The sequence below is a fragment of the Oncorhynchus masou genome, chromosome 31 (genome assembly GCF_036934945.1).
Source record: "Oncorhynchus masou masou isolate Uvic2021 chromosome 31, UVic_Omas_1.1, whole genome shotgun sequence".
NCBI classification, from domain to species: domain Eukaryota; kingdom Metazoa; phylum Chordata; class Actinopteri; order Salmoniformes; family Salmonidae; genus Oncorhynchus; species Oncorhynchus masou.
The window spans coordinates 43,845,678-43,869,486 of NC_088242.1; the positions used below are offsets into that span (position 1 = coordinate 43,845,678).

Genomic DNA, 23,809 nt, shown 5'->3' on the forward strand with positions numbered 1-23,809 from the left:
CAACAGATCAGAACATTTAGCTTAAAATGTCCTGAAACTTATTTCTCAACATTATTAGCGCAGCAATGTGCACAAGGCAGTAGGCTAAGCTCAAAAGTGCGTTTGGCTACCAGACAATTGAAGAAAGTTCAAAAACAAAAAACGAGAGAAATACTTATTTCAATGGCATACGGAATCTTTATAAAATAATTGCCTCCACGGATATGGTAAGATTTTGCCAAGGCTACTTTGAAGCTGAAGCCTTCCTTCCATTGCCAATGCATTTGAATGGCGAGTGGGAAGTGCGCTTCAATTACCAGTTCAGAAAAAAACAAAATTGGCTAATTTTAATCATGGCCACAACTATTAACACACAATTACATTTAGAATTGTTGCGCAATTATAATCATTATTATTGGGATTATAAAGCACAGACTGGCAGATTTTCCACCCAAAGGCCTTTATCTGTATGCTGTGCGCATGTTATAAATAAGATACATTACCCTAAATTATGCAAATCAACCCATATACCGATAAGCATGACCAGTCGAATGCATTTCCATCAATGAATAGGCTAAAAAGCATTATTTTGCAATGGGATTTTATTCCCTTCTGGACAATTTGCCGGTGCAAATTTAATGTAAAATCGGCTTCATTCTTTATTTTTTATTACTAAATGCCGGCTATTACCACTCACATCACTTTGTTTTAGCAAGATCAAATGTTTTCCCATTGTTCAACTCCCAGGTCAGAAAACTTCATAATGAATAAATGTATTCAACAGTCAACTCATGATGCGCAAGTCTATGTTTTTACTAGGAAAACTCACCAAATCTACACTCTGTGAAATACAAAATGATCACTATGTTCTGAATGAGAACTACTTCTTTGTCTATGACATGTATGTCCATAACACAGAGCCCACACTATCCACTTATTAATACCAATCCAAATATCCCGAGTCACAAAACTCAAACATTTCATCAAAACATTCTAGAAGTCTTATTTTGAACAGATGCATGATGTTTTTTTTTGCCATTGATCTTAGATCACAAGAGTCTCACGGTGGTATTTTGAGGGCAGTTATGATTTTGGTTCGCACAGGTGCTAACATCAAACACATCACCAAGCTCTCATTAAATGGCTAGCATCATCAGAACTGAGGAAAAGGGGGTGCAGAGATTCCATTAAGGCAGAATATGGTTGTAAGATATATGGAGAGACTGTATATGTGACAATTCAACAACGGACCGTCTCCAGTTGTCCAATTGACTGGGGCCAGAAAATCTCATTGTCCAATTGACTGGGCCCAGCAAATCTCATTGTTCAATTGACTGGGCCCAGCAAATCTCATTGTCCAATTGACTGGAGCTGAGTGATTTCTACATGTTTGACGCTTGCCCTTTGATGGCCCGGTCAAGAAGTCTGCACCATTAGAGTGGAATTTTGTGTGGGGCCAAAAATTGTTTTGGGGAAAAAAATATAGTGAAACTATCATTCCACTATTACTGTAGATATATTAAGGACATTTTCTGAAATTACAATGCAAATTATTACATATAGCTCCTTTTAATGTTCCAGTAATCTCTAAGTTGTCTTGAAAGAGCTGGATGGGATGGCCCACTTAAAATGACACTCGTGAGCTGACTCTTCCACTGAAATGTCATCAATAACGAGGCACTAAAACCTGCAGATGTTGTGTGTGACTGAGGCGCTCGAGCTGCTAGCCACAGGTAAAGTCAAAATAACTGCCAACTTTTAAGTCGAATGATTCCTAGGTATCGACAATAGTATTGTCCGGTGAAATCTCTGCACAGGTGCATAACGTGATTGTTACAATAATGAAAGAAACTCAATTTCAACTGAATGGAGTCGTAATGTACACAACTAAACATAGCAACTGAACTACATATGTGTCCAGTAATGGAATCTCAGTTCTTGAGAATGGTCGTCTTTTCTTTGAATATCCAAAACAAGCACATACAGGTATTCTAAAGGATGATTCTGGGTAAGTCTGTCTCCAAATCATACAGCACCACGCAACTTCCCAGTTCACTTTTACAAGGTGAATAACAGTTTAAAAATGGGCTCAGTTAAATGTTAAGAATTCCACATGGGCAAGATCTGACCGACTAAGATTGGCCAGAAAAACAGAAGTAGTAATACCTTTGTATGGGAGCATGAGCACATCTGTTCTTATTACCATCTACCGTACATCGCAATCACTGACAATGCTCCGTTTGGTCACGAGCACCAACCGGCAATGATGCAATTTAAGAAAGTCTTTCCAAAAGGAGCGATTAAAACCGAGAAAAAACAAAACTCTCCAGACACCTCTTCAACCACACCATTTCCCCCCCTTCCTCTCCATTAGGCTCTGTTCACGGTTGTCTTCTTCTTCTCATCTCCGTGCAACGGAGTTAGGTGATGTAGATGCGGTGGAAGTCGTTGGCCCCGAAGGCACAGTTACATTTGGGGCACTTCCTCTGTCGGGTGTCGTAGCGCGTCTTCAGACACTCGTAGCAGAACACGTGGAAGCACTTGGTGAGCACAGTCTCCTTGTCGCGGGTGTTGCAGCACGGACAACGCAGCTTCGCCTGAAAGGGGTGGATGAGAGAAAATACAGGGTCCATTTGGATAGAAAGTGTACCACAATAGACCATATGTGAACCTTCTCACATGTACCATCACATGCAATTGATAAAACAAAAGCAAGGCTAGTCCATCAAGATACGCAAAGTTTATTTTTTCACCTTGTACTGGTTAATCTCCTCCTGCAGGATCTCATCAGCATCAGTGTACACCTCCACTTTCTTCTGCTTCTCCAGCTTTCGTCGTAGCCTGGACAGGTCCTCCTAGAAGTTAGACAGTCAAATCAAAATGTTATGACACATTCGTCAAACTGCTTACTACAAGCCCTTAACCAATAATGGAGTTGTAAGAAAAATAAGAGTTGAGAAAATATTTACTAAATAAACGAAAGGAAAAAAATTAAGTAGTAACAATAAAATAACAATAACGAGCCTATATACAGGGAGTGCCAAGACAATGTGCGGGGGTACAGTTTAGTCAAGGTAATTGAGGTAATATGTACATAGGAGTAGCAGCAGCGTAAAAAAAAAAATATTATTAGTTGTTCAGCAGTCTTATGGCTTGGGGGTAGAAGCTGTTATAAAACCTTTTGGACCTAGACTTAGTGCCGCTAGTAGAGAAAACAGTCTGACTGGGGTGGCTGGAGTCTGTCAATTGTTAGGGCTTTCCTCTGACACCGCCTGGTATAGAGGTCTCGGATGGCAGGAAGCTTGGCCCCAGTCATGTACTGGGGCGTACGCACTACCCTCTGTAGTGCCATACCAGGCGGGGATGCGACCAGTCAGGATGCTCTCGATGGTGCAGCTGCATAACTTTGAGGATCTGAGGACCCATGCCAAATCTTCTGTCTTCTGAGGGGGAATAGTCGTTGTTGTGTCCTCTTCACGACCATATTAAACCTACTGTTAACATTCACACGCTCTAATTTTCTCTCCCACTGTATTCGCTGAAGACGTTTAGGGGTTTGACAAATTAACATATCAGGGCTCCCTCGAAAAATATATGCTCATCTCAATGGGACTGGTTAAATAAAGGATAAATATCTAGAAAGGACAGAGTTGTCAGTAGTTGTGTGTACCTGTGCTCTTTTGAGGTTGCCCAACTCCCTCTCTCTGGCGGTGCGGTTCTCGGACACTGAAACCTGGATCTCTCTCAGCTTGGACTGGGTGTGTTCCAGCTGAACCTTCAGGTCTTCAGCCAGCTGGGCTGCCTCCACCGCCTGGGGACATGGCGGGGCAAGAAAAACTCAGAGATACTCCCAACAGAACATTACAAGAAGAGTAACCAGCAATACAATTGCTCGTATTGTCGTATTAGTAATTGCTCGTATTAGTAACCATGGTATTACAGCATAAATAGTAAAAGCAGTAGTATTGCTAAGGTAGCTGTGGAAGAAGGAGCGTTTAAAAGTATCTTAGTAGTAGTAGAGGTATTGTTTTCCTACCTTCCTCTTGTTTAGTTCTAGTGCTTGTGTGCGGACTCCTAACTCTTTCTCCAGAGTGGCCAGTGAGCTCTGGAGGATGCCCTCTTTCTCCTCCAGCTTCTGTACAACCAATAGCTGAGCTTCCACCTGTAACAGACAGCAAAGGGAACCAATCAGACCTCTTCCTCATTGGCTCAGAAACACAAGTATTATCCGGACTACTATCAAATGTGTAATTTTATTTCATTTCATTTCAATAGCCAATATGGCCTGAGATATTTTTACGAAAAAAGGTTTTCGTAAAAAAAAAAAAGTTTCCCTTGCCAAATAAGTTGAGCACCTGTTATAAATCTGCTTTGCAAGTTGTCCTGGAAATAAACACACGAAGCGAGTTCATCCTCCACAGTACCTCTCACCTGGGTCTTGAAGGTTAGCACCTGATCGGCCAGCTCCTCCTTCTCCTCCCTCAGCAGCTTGTAGATCTGGTTGGACTTGATGCGTTCCGACATCAGCTTGAAGTTGGCGTCATCCTTCTCCCTCAGCTGCTGCATCAGCCGGCTGTTCTGCTCCTGCATGTCCTCAAAGGCCTGGCCCGTCACATCCATCTCACTCAGTAGGGCCTCCTCCTCCTGGACACAATGGAGAGGCACGGGGGGTGGGAGGTTGGAATAGAGTTGGCATTTGTTTTTTAATTTAACTGTTAGTTATGTAGTTTCATGTCATTGAGGTTAAATCTCCTTAATAGAGAGAGACAGACACCTGTTACTATATGCGAGATGAAAACACATTAGATCAGTGTTATTTACAGTGTATTCGGGAACGTATTCAGACCCATTGACTTGTTCCACATTTTGTTAAATCACATCCTTATTCTATAATGGATTAAATAGTTTCTACCCTCAATCTACATACAATAACCCATAATGACAAAGCAAAAACTGTCTTTTAGAATTTGTTGCAAAGTCTCCTGAAAGGGAATAGGCATTGTTGTGCCCTCTTCATGACCGTCTTGGAGTGTTTGGACCATGATAGTTTGTTGGTGGACACCAAGGAAATTGAAGCTCTGAACCTGCTCCACTACAGCCCTGTCGATGAGAATGGGGGCATGCTCGGCCCTACTTCACATTGAGGGAGCGGATCTGTCTCTGACCTCCTCCCTATAGGCTGTCTCATCGTTGTCGGTGATCAGGCCTACCACTGTTGTGTTGTCTGCAAACTTAAATGATGGTGTTGGAGTCGATGCAGTCATGGGTGAACAGGGAGTACAGGAGGGGTGAGCACGCACCCCTGAGCCCCCATGTTGAGGATTAACGTGGCAGATGTTTTGTTACCTACCCTTACCAGCTGGGGGTCGGGTCATCAGGAAGTCCAGGATCCAGTTGCAGAGGAAGGTGTTTAGTTCTAGGGTCCTTAACTTAGTGATGAGCTTTGAGGGCACTCTAGTGTTGAACACTATTCTCACGATGTGTTGATTTTGTCCAGGTGGGAAAGGGCAGTGTGGAGTGCAATAGCGATTGCGTCATCTGTGGATCTGTTGGGGCGTTATGCGAATTGGAGTGGGTCTAGGGCTTTCGGGATGATGGTGTTGATGTGAGCCATGACCAGCCTTTCAAAGCACTTCATGGCTACCGACATGAGTGCTACGGGGCAGTAGTCATTTAAGCAGGTTATCTTTGCTTTCTTGGGCACAGGGACTATGGTGGTCTGCTTGAAATATGTAGGTATTACAGACTCGGTCAGGGAGAGGTTGAAAATGTCAGTGAAGACACCTGCCAGTTGGTCAGGGCATACACGTCCTGGTAATCCATCTGGGCCTGCGACCTTGTGAATGTTGACCTGTTTAAAGGTCTTACTCACATTGGCTGCGGAGAGCGTGATCACACAGTAGTACGGAACAGCTGGTGCTCTCATGCATTCAGTGTTGGTTGCCTCGAAGCGCGCATAGAGGTAATTGAGCTTGTCTGGTAGGCTCGTGTCACGTGGCTGTGCTTCCCTTTGCAATCCGTAATAGTTTGCAAGCCCTGCAACATCCGATGAGTGTCGTAGAATCCTACTACACCGGCTATCTTAGTCCTGTATTGACGCTTTGCCTGTTTGATGGTTCGTCGGAGAGCAAAGCGGGATTTCTTATAAGTGTCCAGGTTAGTCTCTTGCTCCTTGAAAGCGGCAGCCAAACCCTTTAGCTCAGTATGGATGAAGCCAGTGACTCCTCAATGCCATTGGAAGAATCGCAGAACATATTCCAGTTTGTGCTAGCAAAAAGTCCTGTAGCTTCATCATCTGACCACTTCCCTATTGAGTGAGTCACTGGTACTTCCTGCTTTAGTTCTTGCTTGTAAGCAGGAATCAGGAGGATAGAGTTATGGTCAGATTTGCCAAATGGAGGGTGAGGGAAAGCTTTGCATGCTTCTGTGTGTAGCATAAAGCTGGTCTAGAGTTTTTTTCCCCTCTAGTTGCACATATAAAATGCTGGTAGAAATGAGGTAAAACAGATTTAAGTTTCCCTGAATTATTTTTATTTGATTTAACTAGGCAAATCAGTTAAGAACAAACGCTCTAACCACTAGACTACCTGCCGCCCGATTAAAGTCCCCGGCCACTAGCAGCACCGCCTCTGGCTGAGCATTTTCTTGTTTACTTATGGCCGTATACAGCTCGTTGAGTGCAGTCTTAGTTCCAGCATTGGTTTGTGGTGGAAAATTGTCAGCTACGAAAAATATAGATGAAACCTGTTGACAAATAGACACAGACAGCCACCCCTCACACAATCCGTCTTACCGGAGGCAGCTGTTCTATCTTGCCGATGCACGGAAAACACAGCCAGCTGTATGTTACCCATGTTCAGCCACAACACGGTAAAACATAAGATATTAGAGTTAACGGCCCGTTGCTAGGAGAGTCTTCATCGTAGCTTCTCGAGTTTATCGTCCAATGATTGCACGTTGGCTAATAGTACTGAAGGTGGAGGCGGGTTAACCACTCGCCGTCGGATTCTTACAAGGCACACCGACCCACGTCCCCTATATCTCTGTCTCTTATTCATGTGAATGCCAGGGATTTGGTCCTTGTCAGGTGTCTGAAGAAAATCCTTCGCGTCCGACTCGTTAAAGAAAAAAATCTTAGTCCAGTAAGAGGCGAGTGATTGCTGTTCTGATATTCAGATATTCTTTTTTGGTCATAAGAGATGGTGGTAGAAATATTATGTACATAATAAGTTACAAATAATGTAAACACACAATCCGTTAGGAGCCCGTAAAACGGCTGCCATCTCCTCTGGCACCATTCGTCTTACTAATATTACAATTACATAGTTGTTCAGACCCTTTAATCAGTACTTTATTGAAGCACCTTTAGCAGAGATTAGAGCCTCAAGTGTTCTTGGATATGACCCTACAAGCTTGGCACACCTGTATTTGGGGAGTTTCTCCCATTCTTCTCTGGAGATCCTCTCAAGCTCTGTCAGGTTGGATGGGGAGAGTCCGCTGCACAGATATTTTCAGGTCTCTCCAGAGATGTTCGATCGGGTTCAAATCCAGGCTCTGGCTGGACCACTTGAGGACATTCAGAGATTTGTCCCAAAGCCACTGCTGCATGGTCTTGGCCGTTTGCTTTAGGGTCGTTGTCTTTTTGGAAGGTGAACTGGTGGAGTGCTGCAGAGATAGTTGTACTTCTGAAAGGTTCTTCCATCTCCACAGTGGAACTCTGGAGCTCTGTCAGAGTGACCATCGGGTTCTTAGGTCACCTCCCTGACCAAGGCCTTTCTCCCCGGATTGCTCAGTTTGGCCGGGCGGCCAAAGAGTCTTGGTGGTTCCAAACTTCTTCCAATTAAGAATGATGGAAACCACTGTTCTTGGGGGCCTTTAATGCTGCAGAATTGTTTTGGTACCCTTTCCCAGATCTGTGCCTCGACATGATCTTGTCTCGGAGTTCTATGGAAAATTCCTTTGACCTCGTGGCTTGGTTTTTGCTCTGACATGCACTGTCAACTGTTGGACGTTATATAGACAGGTGTGCGTCGTTACAAATCATGTCCAATCAATTGAATTTACCACTGGTGGACTCCAATAAAGTTGTAGAAACATCAAGGATGATCAATGGAAACAGGATGCACCGGAGCTCAATTTCGAGTTAAAACTTTTAATACATTTGCAAACATTTCTAAAAACCGGTTTTTGCTTTGTCATTATGGGGTATTGTGTGGAGATTGATTTTATTACAATTTTAGAATAAGGTTGTAAAATGTCGCAAAATTTGGAAAAAGTCAAGGGGCCTGAATACTTTCCGAATGCACTGCATCTTGCAATGTACCTGAAAGTATCTCACAATGTCATTTTAACTACACTGAACAAAAATATAAAAACGCAACATGCAACCATTTCAAATATTTTACTGAGTTAAAGTTCATATAAGGAAATCAGTCAATTGAAATACATTCATTATGCCCTCGTCTATGAATTTCACATGACTGGGAATAAAGATATGCATCTGTAGCTCACAGATGCCTTAAAAAAAAGGTAGGGGCGTGGATCAGAAAACCAGTCAGTATCTGGTGTGACCACCATTCGCCTCATGCAGCGCAACACATGTCCTTCGCATATAGTTGATCAGGCTATTGATTGTGGCCTGTGGAACGTTGTGCGAAGTTGCTGAACATTGGCGGGAACTGGAACACGCTGTCATACACGTCAATCCAGAGCAACCCAAACATGCTCAATGGGTGACATGTCTGGTGAGTATGCAGGCCATGGAAGAGATATGACATTTTTAGGTTCCAGGAATTGTGTACAACTCCTTGCAACATGGAGCCATGCATTATTGTGCCGAAACATGAAGTGATGGCGGCAGATCACTCACATGACAATGGGCCTCAGGATCTTGTTTATTCAAATTGCCATAGATAAAATGCAATTGTGTTCATTGTCTGTAGCTTATGCCCGCCCATTCTAATAACCCCACCATGGGGCACTCTTAACAACATATATCCCGGCTGGGGCCACTACATCATGGGTGGCCCCAGCAAAACGACGCTTGGCGTTGCAACATGCTCTTGACATCAGAAAACCACTCGCCCTCACGTCTGCCCGGTGAAATCCGTGAAGAGCATACTTCTCCAGCGTGCCAGTGGCCATCGAAGGTGAGCATTTGACCACTGAAGTCGGTTATGTCTCCGAACTGCAGTCAGCTCAAAACCCTGGACCAGGACCTCCACATCCGGCTTCCTCACCTGCGGGATCATCTGAGACCAGCCACCCGGACAGCTGATGAATCTGTGGGTTTGCACAACCGAATAATTTCTGCACAAATTTGTGCAGAAATTCTTCAGTTGTGCAAACCCACAGATTCGAATGAAGATTGTGGAGAAAGGGGAAATCAAGATTTTAAAACAATAAGCCAGACAACTAATTGTTAGCTGCAAAAGGCCCATGATCATCCGACATTGGAGAGGGGAAAAAAAACATGTTAGGCCCTGTGACATTCTGCGCTGCTTTGGTGCTATCCACTCTTTCTACAATCTATGTTGTTCTTTTGCATTATGTTAATAGTTTAACTCCCATATGTATTAAGGTATGTCGTCCGACAAGCTTCACCGAGATGGTTGTGCAAACCCACAGATTTATCAGCTGTCCGGGTAGCTGGTCTTTGACGATCCCGCAGTTGAAGAAACCGGATGTGGAGGTCCTGGGCTGGTTACACATGGTCTGCAGTTGTGAGGACGGTTGGACATAATGCCAAAATCTCTAAAACGACGTTGGACCTGGCTTATGTTAGAGAAATGAACATTCAATTCTCTGGCAACTGCTCTGGTAGACATTCCTGTAGTCAGCATGCCAATTGCATGCTCCCTCAAAACTTGAGACATCTGCAGCATTGTGTTGTGTGACCAAACTGCACATTTTAGAGTGGCCTTTTCTTGTCTACCAGCACAAGGTGCACCTATGTAATGATCATGCTGTTTAATCAGCTTCTTGATTTCACACACCTGTCAGGTGGATGGATTATCTTGGCAAAGGAGACATGCTCACTAAGCTTTTTGTGTGTTTGGAAAACTTCTAGCATCTTTTATTTCAGCTCATGGAACCAACACTTTACATGTTGAGTTTATATTTTTGTTCAGTGTAATATGTATCAATGGACTTCACTATGACACTTCATCTGAATAGCATTGCGTTGCGATATAGGGTAGGGCAATTTTACGATTGTATTGTCTATTGACAATGTTTGACAGCCATTGTCGATGGTGATGACATTGTGTAGTCACAAACGATTGTTTAGTATATTTGAATTTAACTGCACCTCCGGAGTCTGGCAGGATACAACAGTGAATGAGCATACAGCATACTTAATACATATGTTAGTTAGACTATTAACATAATGCAAGAGAACAATGTAGAAAAAGTGGCTAGCACCAAAGCAACACAAAATGTCAGATGGGGAAAAACATGTTAGGCCCTCTCTTCAATGTCGGATGATCATGGGCATTTTGCAGCTAACAATTGGTTGTTTGGCTTATTGTTTTAAAATCTTGATTTCCCCTTTCTCCACAATCCTCATTCGATTTGAATGTGACTTGTTGGCCTAGGCATAACCTACTCTTATGATCAACCATCGAATTAACCTAGTGACCTAACGGAGTTCCATCTCAGAAAGTTGTTTGCGATTGGCCTCAATAAAAACAGTATAGTAATAATGAGAACAATAGCAAGATAGGTTTCTGCGTTAATTGATCAAAGTGTAGGCAAAATAAATTGTGCTGTTGGAAAATCCCCCCTTGCAAATCAAACAGACAATAATATAGGCCTACACCATAGGCTACTGTCCATAAAAGTTGCACTAAAATTACTTTCACAAGTTAAATTTAAACTAATATTGTCAAAGTGTTTATTAATGTCATTGAATTGCTCAACAAGCAATTGGGCATAAGATCCCACATCAGCACATTCAATAAGCTGGTATGAAAAATAAATTAATGATGATTTTGTGTTTTCAATAAATTTAAAATTGTGCATTTAAATAAAAACGAACAATCAGATAAAAATACTATTTAGCCTATAACATTCTTTATAACACTTGAATGAACATTGGCTTAGGCTAAAAATCGAACTGTATATCAAACTGTACAAATCCTAAATATACAGTGCCTTCAAAGTATTCATACCTCTTTTGACTTATTCCACATTGTTGTTACAGCCTGAATTTAAAATGAATTTCTCACACCCATCTACACAGAATGCCCCATAATGACAAAGTGAAAACATGTTTGAAGAAACTTTTGCAAATGTATTAAATTAAATACAGAAATCTAATTTACATAAGTATCTACACCGCTCTGCTATAACACTCCAAATTGAGCTCAGGTGCATCCAATTTCCTTTGATCATCCTAGAGACAACACTACAACTTGATTGGAGTCCACCTGTGACCAATTCAATTTTTTGGACATTATTTAGAAAGACACACACCTGTCTATAGAAGGTCCCACAGTTGACAGTGCATGTCAGAGCAGAAACTCTATCGTGAAGTCAAAGGAACTGTCTGTAGATCTCCAAGAGAGAATTGTGATAAGGTATATCTGGAAAAGCATATAAAAAATATTTCTAGTGTCTTGAAAGTTTCCAAGAGCACAGTGGTCTCCAGCAATGGGAAATTACAAAAAAAATATGGAACTACCCAGACTCTACAGACCAAACTGAGCAAGAAGGACCTTGGTCTGGTAGGTTCTGATCGGAGAACAACAACAACAGTCTAACAGTCTCAAAGGCACTTCACCAATCTGGGCTTTATGGGAGAGTGGCGATTTGGAAGCCACTCCTGAGAAAAAGGCACATGACAACACACCTGGAGTTTGCAGAAAGGCATGTGAAATACTTATGATCTCAGTGGTCTGATGAGACAAATGTAACTATCTGCCCTGAACACAAAGCACTATCTCTGGAGAAAACTAGGCACTGCTCATCACACATCTCTACCATGAAGCATGGTGGTGGCAGCATCATCATGCTAGGAGGGTGCTCTTCAGCAGCAGGGACTGGTAAGGGAACCATGACTGGAGCAAAATACAGGCAAATTCTTGATGAGAACCTACTTCAGAGTGCAAATGACCTAAAGGTTTCTGGCAAGGAACACCAGCATGTAAACCTTTTCTGCCCCAGAGTATAGAACTCAGCAGAATGATGGACTTGCAGAATATTCTGTCAGCATTTACAAGTGACTTCGGTCAGGTCTGCTGGCTCACCTTTATCATTCGGCCTAAAACCGAAGAACTGCCAAAAAGGAGAAGATGTGCTTTTCTTTCCCACCAAATCAGCCATAACTTTTTACTGATTCAGCTTAAGGCAGGCTACACTATAGTGAAATGTCACTTCCTTTTTTTTTTACAGTCTGAAACTGTCAGTCACAAATGTACTTACCTACATGATCTACAATAGCCTACAATTGAAACGGCTATAATATATATATTTTTAAAGATATGCTAATCCCACTGGGCACATATGTCAGTTCAACGTCTAGTTTTGATTTACATTTGACTGAGTTGTCAATTAACATTAAAACAACAAAATCACATCATTGGATTTAGGTTAAAAGTTGACTTTTTGTAAATCAAATCAGTTTTCCATGTTGATTCAATGACATTGCATAGGCTTTTGGGGTTGAAATTATGAAAACAACATTGATTCAAACAGTTTTTACCCAGTGGGATATACACTGAGTCTACAAAACATTAATAACATCTGCTCTTTCCATGACAGACTGACCAGGTGGTGAAATCTATGAACCATTATTGATGTCACTTGCTAAATCCACTTCAAATCAGTGTAGATGAAGGGGAGGAGACAGGTTAAAGGATTTGTAAGCCTTGAGACATGGGTCTGTGCCATTCAGACGGTAAATGGGCAAGACAAAAGATTTATGTGCCTTTGAATGGGGTATGGTAGTAGGTGCCAGGCGCAGCGGTTTGTTTGAAGAACTGCAACACTGCTGTGTTTTTCACACTCAACAATTTCCTGTGTGTAACAAGAATGATCCAACACCCAAATGACATCCATCCAACCAACTTGACACAACAGTGGGAAGCATTGGAGTCAACATGGGCCAGCATCCCTGTGGAACACTTTCGAGTCCATACCCTGACGATTTGAGACTGTTCTGAGGTCAAAAAGGGGTGCAACTGAATATTAGGAATGTATTCTTAAATGTTTGGTATACTCACTAACTGATGAGTATATAAACACAGCAAAAAAAGAAATGTCCCTTTTTCAGGGCCCTGTCTTTCAAAGATTATTTGGATTTTTACGAATTCCTTCACAGATTTTCATTGTAAATGGTTCCCCATGCTTGTTCAATGATCATGCCCCTGTGGAACGGTCGTTAAGAGACTAACAGCTTACAGATGGTGGTCAATAAAGGTCACAGTTATGAAAACGTAGGACACTAAAGAGGCCTTTCTACTGACTGAAAAACACCAAAAGAAAGATGCCCAGGGTCCCTACTCATCTGCGAGAACGTGCCTTAGGCATGCTGCAAGGAGGCAAGAGGACTGCAGATGTGGCCAGGGAAATAAATTGCAATGTCCGTACTGGGAGATGCCTAAGACAGTGCTACAGGGAGACAGGACGGACAGCTGATCGTTCTCGCAGACAAGACTGGCGAAAAGTGCTCTTTGTTGACGATCTACGGTTTAGTCTCACCAGGGGTGATGGTCGGATTCGCGTTTATCGTGGAAGGAATGAGCGTTACACCAAGGCCTGTAATCTGGAGCGGGATCGATTTGGAGGTGGAGGGTCTGTCATGGTCTGGGGCGGTGTGTCACAGCATCATCGGACTGAGCTTGTTGTCTTTGCAGGCAAACTCAACGCTGTGCGTTACAGGGAAGACATCCTCCTCCCTCATGTGGTACCCTTCCTGCGGGCTCATCCTGACATGACCCTCCAGCATGACAATGCCACCAGCCATACTGCTCGTTCTGTGTGTGATTTCCTCCAAGACAGGAATGTCAGTGTTCTGCCATGGCCAGTGAAGAGCCCGGATCTCAATCCCATTGAGCAGGTCTGGGACCTGTTGCATCGGAGGGTGAAGGCTAGGGTCATTCCCCCCAGAAATGTCCAGGAACTTGCAGGTGCCTTGGTGGAAGAGTGGGATAACATCTCACAGCAAGAACTGGCAAATCTGGTGCAGTCCATGAGGAGGAGATGCACTGCAGTGCTTAATGTAGCTGGTGGCCACACCAGATACTGACTTATTTTTGATTTTGACCCCCCCTTTGTTCAGGGACACATTATTCAATTTCAGTTTATGTCTCAGTTGTTGAATCATGTTATGTTCATACAAATATTTACACATGTTAAGTTTGCTGAAAATAAATGCAGTTTACAGTGAGGACGTTTCTTTTTTTTGCTGAGTTTATTTGTTTTATTACTTTTTACCCATTTTTCATGATATCCAAATTGGTAGTTACAGTCTTGTCCCATCGCCGCAACTCTCGTACAGACTCAGAGGTGAAGGTCGAGAGCACAACCCCGCCAAGCACACTGCTTGCATAACCCTACCAATTTGAAACCCCATCCTCCCCTATTGCGATACCTCACTTATTCCATTGAAATCCCCGGTCAAAAGAAACAAAGAAATGACAACGCCAAGGCAAACCCATCGCAATTGTGATAGAGCATATTCAGCACCTCTGCAAAAGGTTTGAATGTGTAGTGGAAATACAGTACCTGTTTGGTGGCGTGAGTTTCTTCTGTAGGTGATCAATCGTCTCCTCTGCCACGCGTATCTTCCTGAGAGCGTCCTCATCAGCCAGCTTCTTGCTCTCCTTCCTCTCCCTCTCCTCCAGCTCTCGAACCCGCACCCGCAACTCATCCACCTGGGACAGAGGGTGGATTTAAGTATAACACACGGACTGAGACAGTACTTCAGCTTGTAGTGGGGGGGGGGGGGGAGATTCAGATAACACTAACCATCTCATGAATTGACTTTCAATGATAACCTACAGTTCAGGTTGGAATTTGAAAAAGTCAAAGAGCATAGTTGGACAAACCTCGGCTTTAGACTTGCGCTCTGCTGCCATAAGCTGCACTTTGTCTCTCTGCTCTTTAGGAGCTGATTTATACATGTCCAAAAGTAGCTTCATCTCCTTCTGAGACTCCTGGGCTTTCCTGAGGGGAAAGAAGAATGAACCGTAGAAGGGTTAGCACTACCTAACTCCAGAATATGACAATGAGTTAAGTCCTCTACTATATGACAGTACCCTTAATTCTATATAAAATATGAGTTGTGTGTTCAGAGCCCAAGAACTAAACATACTTAAGTTCAGCCCTCAGCATCTTCAGTGTGTCAGAATCTTTTCTCTTCAACTCTTCGCTGCGCTGTCGCTCCCTTTCTCGCTCCCTCTCTCGCTCCCTCTCGGCCTCCCTCTCTCTCTCCCGGGACCGCTGTCTCTCCAGCTCCCTCCTCCTCTCCTCCTCCTCTTCTTGGTCTTCATCCTCTTCTTTCTTCACCTCCAGGCTGTCGCTCACCGGCTCCTCCAACGACAGAAGCCCAGTGTCACCACTCTGGCACCGCAACTGACAAAGGGACAGGAAATGGTTTTGGGACATCGATTGCATTCATCACATTGTCGTACCAAATATCATGATTCAAGTGTCATGTTTATCCTGAATTATTATCCAAATATTGTGCATCTCAAGTTTTGTTGAACCATGACCTAACCACCTCACCAGGGCAAACTCCAGGCTGTAGTTAACCTATAATAAGGGTCCAGAGTTTAACCCAGTCAGGTCCTATGGCTCTATCTATGAACTATGCATATTGATGAAATATTCTTAGAGAGCAGAAGGAAGTGCAGGATCAGTTGCCTACCTTATTAATCTCCATCTGTGTTTCTCGGAGCTTCCGCTTGTAACGCTGCACGTCACCTTTCAGCTGGTGGTTGTGGTTCTGGAGGCTGCTGATGAGGTGTCGCATCTCTCTGTTGATTGGGCCTAAGGGAAAGATCAAAAGGGACAGAGGTGTCGATAAGATAATGACCATGGGTTTTCAGTCAGCGCCGCCGCAGTGTTTTGTCCAACTACTGTCTGGTGCTTGTGAGCAATATGGACAGTGATAACAGGATAGGATACATTCCTCCCAAACACACAGTCAACATCCTTGGTTACAGAAAATTATTAAATAAACAAGACATGCATATATTACTAAGTACATAAGTTCACTGAAAATAGTTCATTCAAACATCTCACAGAAAAACATGAGCTTTTTATGAGAAACCTTTAGTGATAGAAACAAGCCTATAGGGAGTGGGAGGTGTTGTGGAGATGATACGTTACCTGCTTGCTCGTTGGCTGCCAGGTTCTGCTCAAACTCGATACGCAGCATTTCATACTCCTTGCGCACCTGGGCCAGCGTGTCTTCCAGCTGGATGACCTCAGTGCGGAGCTTCTTCTGTAGTGACAGCTCATCACTCTGAAAAGATGACGAACAACACCAACTTTTGTTGACGGCTGTCGAACAGCGACATCACACCAATCTCTGACATCATGACTACTAGTGTTGGCCATGTTTTTATAATTTGTGATGTAATCCACTTTCACGGTTGCCACGGCATTACCTTTCCAACCACATATATTCCTTTTTGTATTCATGATATAAGTGCCAGACCTGGGTTCAAGTAGTATTATTAGTTCTCTATCAAATACTTTAGATGTGCCAGGCAAGCTCAATCAAGCACAATGTAACCAATGGAATAGTCCCAAAAGGTCCAAACCCATCCAGCTGGTACCCCAAACAGGCTCAATCAAGCACAATGTAACCAATGGAATAGTCCCAAAAGGTCAAAACCCATCCATCTGGTACCCCAGACAGGCTCAATCAAGCGCAGTTAAAGCATATATATATATAAAAAACGGGACTGATATGCTGAAAGGTTGATTTTAAATCAGTGGCTCCCTCCTACACTTAAGTCATTTGTCAGTTCATCTTATCCAAAGCGACAACCAGTGCATTGAACTAAGGGAGGTACAACCAAGTTCACAATGACTGCAAGTAAAACCTATCTGCTAAATTAGTGCTTCTGACCTCCATATGCTCGATCTGTCTGAGGTGGGCGTTCTTGGCGGTGAGGAGCAGGGCCCGGGCCTCGTCCAGCTGGGTCTTCACCCCGAGAGACTCGTTGTAGAGCAGTGAGAACTGGGACTGCAGGCACTTGTAGTCCGCGGTCTCCTTCACCACATCCTCTGGAATATTTTTCAGGTCCAACTGAAAAGGAGTTAAGTGAATGAGTTACCCCCCTCATACACTGTAAGATGCCTTGGGACCTGCTGAAAAACTATATAAATGCAATCAATTTGGGATAGAGCAAACAGAAAAGTAAATGCATTCAATGATATTATATACAGAGTATAGATTCAAAGATCATAATGACAAACACAAGTTATTGTGTTTATACATTCTACAATTATTGTCTTCCTTAACTTGACACCTGACTCAACAAGACTGTCTAAATAGTGAGCATATCCTTTGTTAAGCAAACAGAGTATTGCGGTGAGTTTAGTCTTGTATTCCCTCAGAGGAGACGACTTCTGTACCTTGAGCTTCTCACTCTCCCTCACAGCCTCTTGGAGCTCCTGCTGTAGTTTCTCCAGTTCCGCCATGCGGTTGTTGGCCAGCTCCTGGTTTTGCTCCAACTCTGCATTCAGGCTCTCAAACTAACAGACATAATAATGACAGTATGAAGTTAAATTATTATCACAATTGGCACCAATTCATCTCCATATGACTAGGTTGGAATACAACAATGTATCAAAACAAGACTGAAGGGAAGCTCAAGAATATGGTTGGACAAAAAAGTGACAAGTCTGCACTCACCTTCTGTATATTGAGAGTGATCTGGCCTCCGGGTAGCCCCCCTGAGCTGCCAGTGGTGTAGTAGCCCGAGTTCAACTGGACAGAATAATCATAAGAGGTGTTTAGCGAACTTGGCCCATACATTAGTTCAGACAATAACCTAGAAATATTACAATAGTAATATAAATGTGGTTACAGTCCTCATTTAGACTATACAATATCAAAACATGATTTTACCCATGTGCATACAGCAGGACATAAATAAACACACTCAGCTGCGATTCAATGGCTGGCATGCTCTGGTGCCTTATCGCTGGCCATAGATGCATAATGGAGAGTGCCATCAGCAATGATGAGATACAGGACTACACACACAAAGTATACACACCCACCCACGCACACAAATTAAACAAACCTGCTCAAGAGCTTCAGCTAGATGCTTGTTGAGCTTCTGTTCCCTTTTACGGAGCTTCTCGATGTCCCACTGCAGATCCTCCACAGCAGTCTCCATCTCAGACACCTTGGTCTCCGAGCTCGTCACCTTATCCACAAGCTCATTGTACTGAACAAGAGAAGTACAGATGAGAGAACATTTGATTAAGAAATTGACTGGATGAATTTACACAATCTCCATGTATTTTTAATGTTTTTTTTAATTTTTTATTACATTTTTTACATTTTTATTATTACCAACGATGAGAAATGGCAGACATTGGCAGACATTCAATTTGAGGATACAAAAGCGTGAGAGGACACACCATGGAGATGTGGGCATTCCCAATCCACCCACACTACATTATAAGGTGAGGCAAAGTACCTCCATAGACATCTTGTGGTGTCTGCCCTGCAGGGAGGAAGCCAGGTCTTGTAGTCTGCTATTCTCCTCCAGCAGAGTGCGATTCAGACGGAGCAGCTCTTCCTGGCCGTCGTCCTCACACACTGACAAAGACAACACAGTTACTAGGGTTACTCAACTGTGAATGTCACAGTAGGGAAATCCTCAACATGTTTATGCCACATTTAGAACCCAAATGCTTCTACAACAGCAAAGTGACAAAAAATATTGTCCCTGGTCATGAGTGAGTCTGAATATTTACCTGCGGACTGGATCTGGGTGCATAGGCCGTCGATGCGGCTGTGCAACCTGTCAAAGACGCAGACCATGCAAGCAGCGGCCTCTTTGCTAAACTGCATCCTGTCCTGCAGCTGCAGGCTGAGCTCCTCCTCACTGCTGTTGTCCAGAATGGAGAGGAAGGCCTTGGCACTCTCACTGAGGGAAGTAGTGGGCGGAGGTGCTACAGATCATGGCGACAAGTAAAAATGGACGGGAGGACTTAGGATGTGGTTGAAAATATAAATGTGACATAAACGCTAAAAAGGTGTACTGCTTTGTTACATTCCCATACATCAGTTATTACAGGTGGCAAAGCAATGGACTTGGAGGTATCATTACTGCAGATCAGAGCTAGATATGCATAGAGAAAGGTTGAGCGAGCGAGAGAGCAGGGATCATCTTTACCTGTTGTCGAGTCCTGCTGTGGTTCAGGAGCTTTCTCCATAACATCAGGTGGGGGAGGCTGTGTCTCCTCGTGTTCTGTTGCTGGAGGAGGGGGTGGTGGAATCATCATACCATCCTCTTCTATTGGGGTAGGGGCAGAGACCGGCATTGCATGCGGTGCTGGGACCACCGTGGGGTCAATGCGGAGGCGCAGGACGTGAACATTTTCTTCCAACTGGAAGTCAAAGAAAGGGTAATTCAGTATGGGTGGGGGTTACATTTTAGGTTAAGCATACAGTACAAGTCAAAAGTTTGGACACACCTACTCATTCAAGGGTTTTTTTAATGTATTTTTTAAATAATAGTGAAAACATCAAAACTGAAGTAACACACATGGAATCATGTAGCAACCAAAAAAAAGTGTTAAACAAATCAAAATATATTTTAAGATTCTTCAAAGTAGCCACCCTTTGCCTTGATGACAGCTTTGCACACTCTTGGCATTCTGTCAACCAGCTTCGTGAGTTAGTCACCTGGAATACATTTCAATTAACAGGTGTGCCTTGTTAAAAGTACATTTGTGGAATTTCCTTCCTTCTTAATGTGTTTGAGCCAATCAGTTGTGTTGTGACAAGGTAGGGGTGGTATACAGAAGATAGCCCTACTTGGTAAAATACCAAGTCCATATTATGGCAAGAACAGCTCAAATAAGCAAAGCAAAATGACAGTCCATCATTACTTTAAGACATGGTCAGCCAATCCAGAAGATTTCAAGAACTGAATGTTTTTTCAAATGCCATCGCAAAAACCATCAAGTGCTAGGAAAAGAAGACAAAGAATTACTTCTGCTGCCAAGGATAAGTTCATTAGAGTTGGCCTCAGAAATTGCAGCCAAAATAAATGTTTCACAGAGTTCAAGTAACAGACATCTCAACATCAAGTGTTCAGAGGAGACTGAATGTATCAGGCCTCCATGGTCGAATTGCTGCAAAGAAACCACTACTAAAGTTCACCAATAAGAAGAAGAGACTTGCTTGGGCCAAGAAACACAAGCAATGGACATTAGACCAGTGGAAATCTGTCCTTTGGTCTGATGAGTCCAAATTTGAGATTTTTGGTCCCAACCACCGTGTCTTTGTGAGACGCAGAGTAGGTGAATGGATGATCTCCGTATGATGTGGTTCCCACCGTGAAGCATGGAGGAGGTGGTGTGATGGTGCTTTGCCGGTTACACTGTTGGTGATTTATTTTGAATTCAAGGCACACTTAACCGGCATGGCTACCACAGCATTCTGCAGCGATACGCCATCCCATCTGGTTTGGGCTTAGTAGGACTATCATTTGTTTTTCAACAGGACAATGACCCAATACATCTCCAGGCTGTGTAAAGGGATATTTGACCAAGAAGGAGAGTGATGAAATGCTGCATCAGATAACATGGCCTCCAATCACTCGAACTAAACCCAATTGAGATGGTTTGGGATGAGTTGGACCGCAGAGTGAAGGAAAAGCAGCCAACAACTGCTCAGCATATGCGGGAACTCCATCAAACACATTTGGAAAAGCATTCCAGGTGAATCTGGTTGAGAGACTGCCAAGAGTGTGCAAAGATGTCAAGGCAAAGGGTTGTTACTTTGAAGAATTTGTTTTAAACCTTTTTTGGTTACTACACTGTTATTTCATAGTTTAATGTCTTCACTATTATTCTACAATGTAGAAAATAGTAAAATCAAGAAAAATCCTTGAATTGTATGTCCAAACTTTTGACTGGTACTGTATGTCTATGATCCTTCAAGGCAGCAAAAGATTGTGGAATGTACGTACCTGGGACCAGTAACGATTCACAATGAGCAGTGTGGTATCATCAGTGGCTTGTCGCTTTTCCAGCTTCTCGATCTTCTCTCGCAGCTCGTCCTCCATGGTCTGCCTCTGCTCCAGACGCTCACTCAGCTTCTTATTCTTAAACTGGATCACTTTCATGTCCATTTCCTCCTGCAGATGTGAAATACATGATAATGAAGATGATAACCATGTAGGAGGGATAATATACTTCATTATAGACAAGAGCAAGATGCGGAGGCCAAAAATAGTGACTAACCGTAGAGGACACTCCCCCAATGCGTATTGGCTCAATGAGAGTGGTGGTGGTCTTCTCCTCTTTTTTACTCTTTTTCTCAGGTGGACCAGGGGGGCTGTCCCCACCTGAGGCTCGCTTCCCTCCGCCGGTGCCAGACATCATTGCTGCTTATGCAACCTAAGTGTGACAGCTGTTTTAGGACACAAAACTGATGAAAATTGTATATTTCGTTAACATAATTCATCAGCTGACGATGTACTCTGTGATGGCAAAAGAGACATTTAGCAATATAGACATTTATCGTTGATGACAATACTGATTATCTGCTCTTGTCAACAACACTAGGGTTTTGTCATTGTGTCACCAACTCTTGAGGTTAAATTTAGCCAATGTTACTGAAGCTAACGACTATCTGGTATCTAACTACAAATAATTTGTGTTGATTTCTTACAATTGTTGACGAATAAATGTAGATTTGTAAATGTCAATTAAATTAAGGCCAGAATGTCCCGCTAGCTAACTTGCAAGCTATCCAGTTTCCGATGTTAGAATTATGTGCACCTAAACTTGCAAAGTGGCCATCAAAAACTTGGCATGCGTATCTACGTTAGCTACCTAAATAGCGGTAGTTGCGTCTTAGCTATATTTTACTACCTGGTGTAGCTTTTGCAAGAATCTGTCTAGCTAACAGGCTAATGCTGCGGTGAAGAATGCTAGCAGATTAGCAACTGTGAAGACAATGGCTTTGAGTACAATACGGCGTATTTCCACGAATTAGTTTTAAAAGTAATCATATATAGGGTAGTATGAATTAATTCACGTTTTTATTTCCCGATCACTAAGAAATATGACAAACCTTTCAGAAAGAGACCTCGTACAACATTTCCACTAACCGAAGATGACGACAGTAACTATTTCCTGTATAGCACGGTAAGTGTACTTCTTCTTCATCTTTTTCTTCTTTGAGGTTTAACGGCAGTTGGCATCCAATTTATTGCATTACCGCCACCTACTAGACTGGAGTACAACTCCCTCATACTTTGCTTGCTCGATAAAATGTAATAAATACCCTACCATCTAACACTACACTCACTAATTTCAAAATTATATAAAATAAAATGAACACCAACCATGAAAAACAGCCCCAGACCATTATTCCTCCTCTATAAAACTTCACAGTTGGGACTATGCATTGGGGCGTTTCCAACACTCCAGAGTCCAATGGCGGTAAGCTTTACAACACTCCAGCGCCGATGCTTGGCATTGCACATGGTGAACTTAGGCTAGTGGGCGGCCATGGAAACCCATTTCATTAAGCTCCTGACAGTTATTGTGCTGATGTTGGTTCCAGAGGCCGTTTGGAACTCTGTAGTGAGTGTCACAACCCGAGGACAGATGATTTTTATGAGCTTCAGCCCCCGGCAGTACCGTTCTGTGAGCTTGTGTGGCCTACCCCTTTGTGGCTGAGCCGTTGTTGCTCCTAGACATTTTCAAATTTCTGCCCTGCTAGAGCTGCCCTGGTCAAAGTTGACCGTAGAGGTGACCCGGGACTTTGACTCTATCTTGAAGGAAGGAGGAGCCCCCAAGAAAGTGCAGACTCATGGCGGAAAATACTTTTTTAATAATACTTTTCAGAAACTCATGAAGAAGCACAATATAATACATTTTGCTACAGGCTCAGATTTGAAAGCTTCAGTTGTTGAACTCTTTATTAACAGAACTCTGTAGGAGCAGATGTGGAGATATTTTACAGCTCACAACACGCATAGATATATCGATATAGTTCAAGATTTAGTAAAGGGGTACAACAACAGCTACCATAAGAGTACACGGATGAAGCCCTCTGAGGTCTCTTCTGAAAACTCTTTTCAAGTCTTTAAAAATCTGTATGGTTTATTCCCCCTTCGCCGTAAGAAAAAAAATATTTTAAAATTCATAGTGGGGGACTTGGTGCGTATATCCACGTTGAGGGGTGTTTTTGACAAAAAATGAGCAAGGTTACAGAGATGAGGTGTTCACCGTTACCGAATATCTACCGCACATACCCCCTGTCTACAAGTTAAAAGATTGAGACGGGGAGCTTATAGAGGGATCTTTTTATGAGAAGGAATTACAGAAGGTTCAGTTGGGAAAAGACAAAGTCTTTCACATGGAGGAGATTCTAGATCAAAAGAGAGAAAAGGGTCAAAATTGGGTGCTGGTCCGCTGGAAAAACTGGCCCCAAAGGTTGAACAGTTGGGTATTAGAGCACAATGTGGTGGAGGCATCGGGGGTTAACTTAAACCCTCATGCATGTTAAAATACACCATCATTCGCGTGTACACAGGAGTGCATCATGGAACACAGCGGCTTCTACCTGACTCTCCCCAGTAATGCGTCTGCACATATCGTAATAACCAAAGTT

General features: G+C 43.0%; 1 protein-coding gene across 1 annotated transcript; it reads right to left on the bottom strand.

The window, feature by feature from the left end:
* Positions 1-768: 768 nt before the first annotated feature.
* LOC135523977 (E3 ubiquitin-protein ligase BRE1B-like) lies at positions 769-22,342 on the bottom strand. Its single transcript, XM_064951036.1, is given in 21 exon segments — positions 769-2,576; positions 2,733-2,834; positions 3,650-3,790; positions 4,016-4,141; positions 4,411-4,623; positions 14,707-14,717; positions 14,720-14,855; positions 15,030-15,147; positions 15,296-15,555; positions 15,851-15,972; positions 16,315-16,450; positions 17,063-17,242; positions 17,572-17,691; positions 17,852-17,926; positions 18,246-18,392; positions 18,648-18,769; positions 18,928-19,125; positions 19,350-19,563; positions 21,153-21,320; positions 21,427-21,595; positions 22,262-22,342. Coding segments are annotated over 20 exon segments (2,907 nt in total). The 5' UTR covers positions 21,568-21,595; positions 22,262-22,342; the 3' UTR covers positions 769-2,399.
* Positions 22,343-23,809: the final 1,467 nt, after the last annotated feature.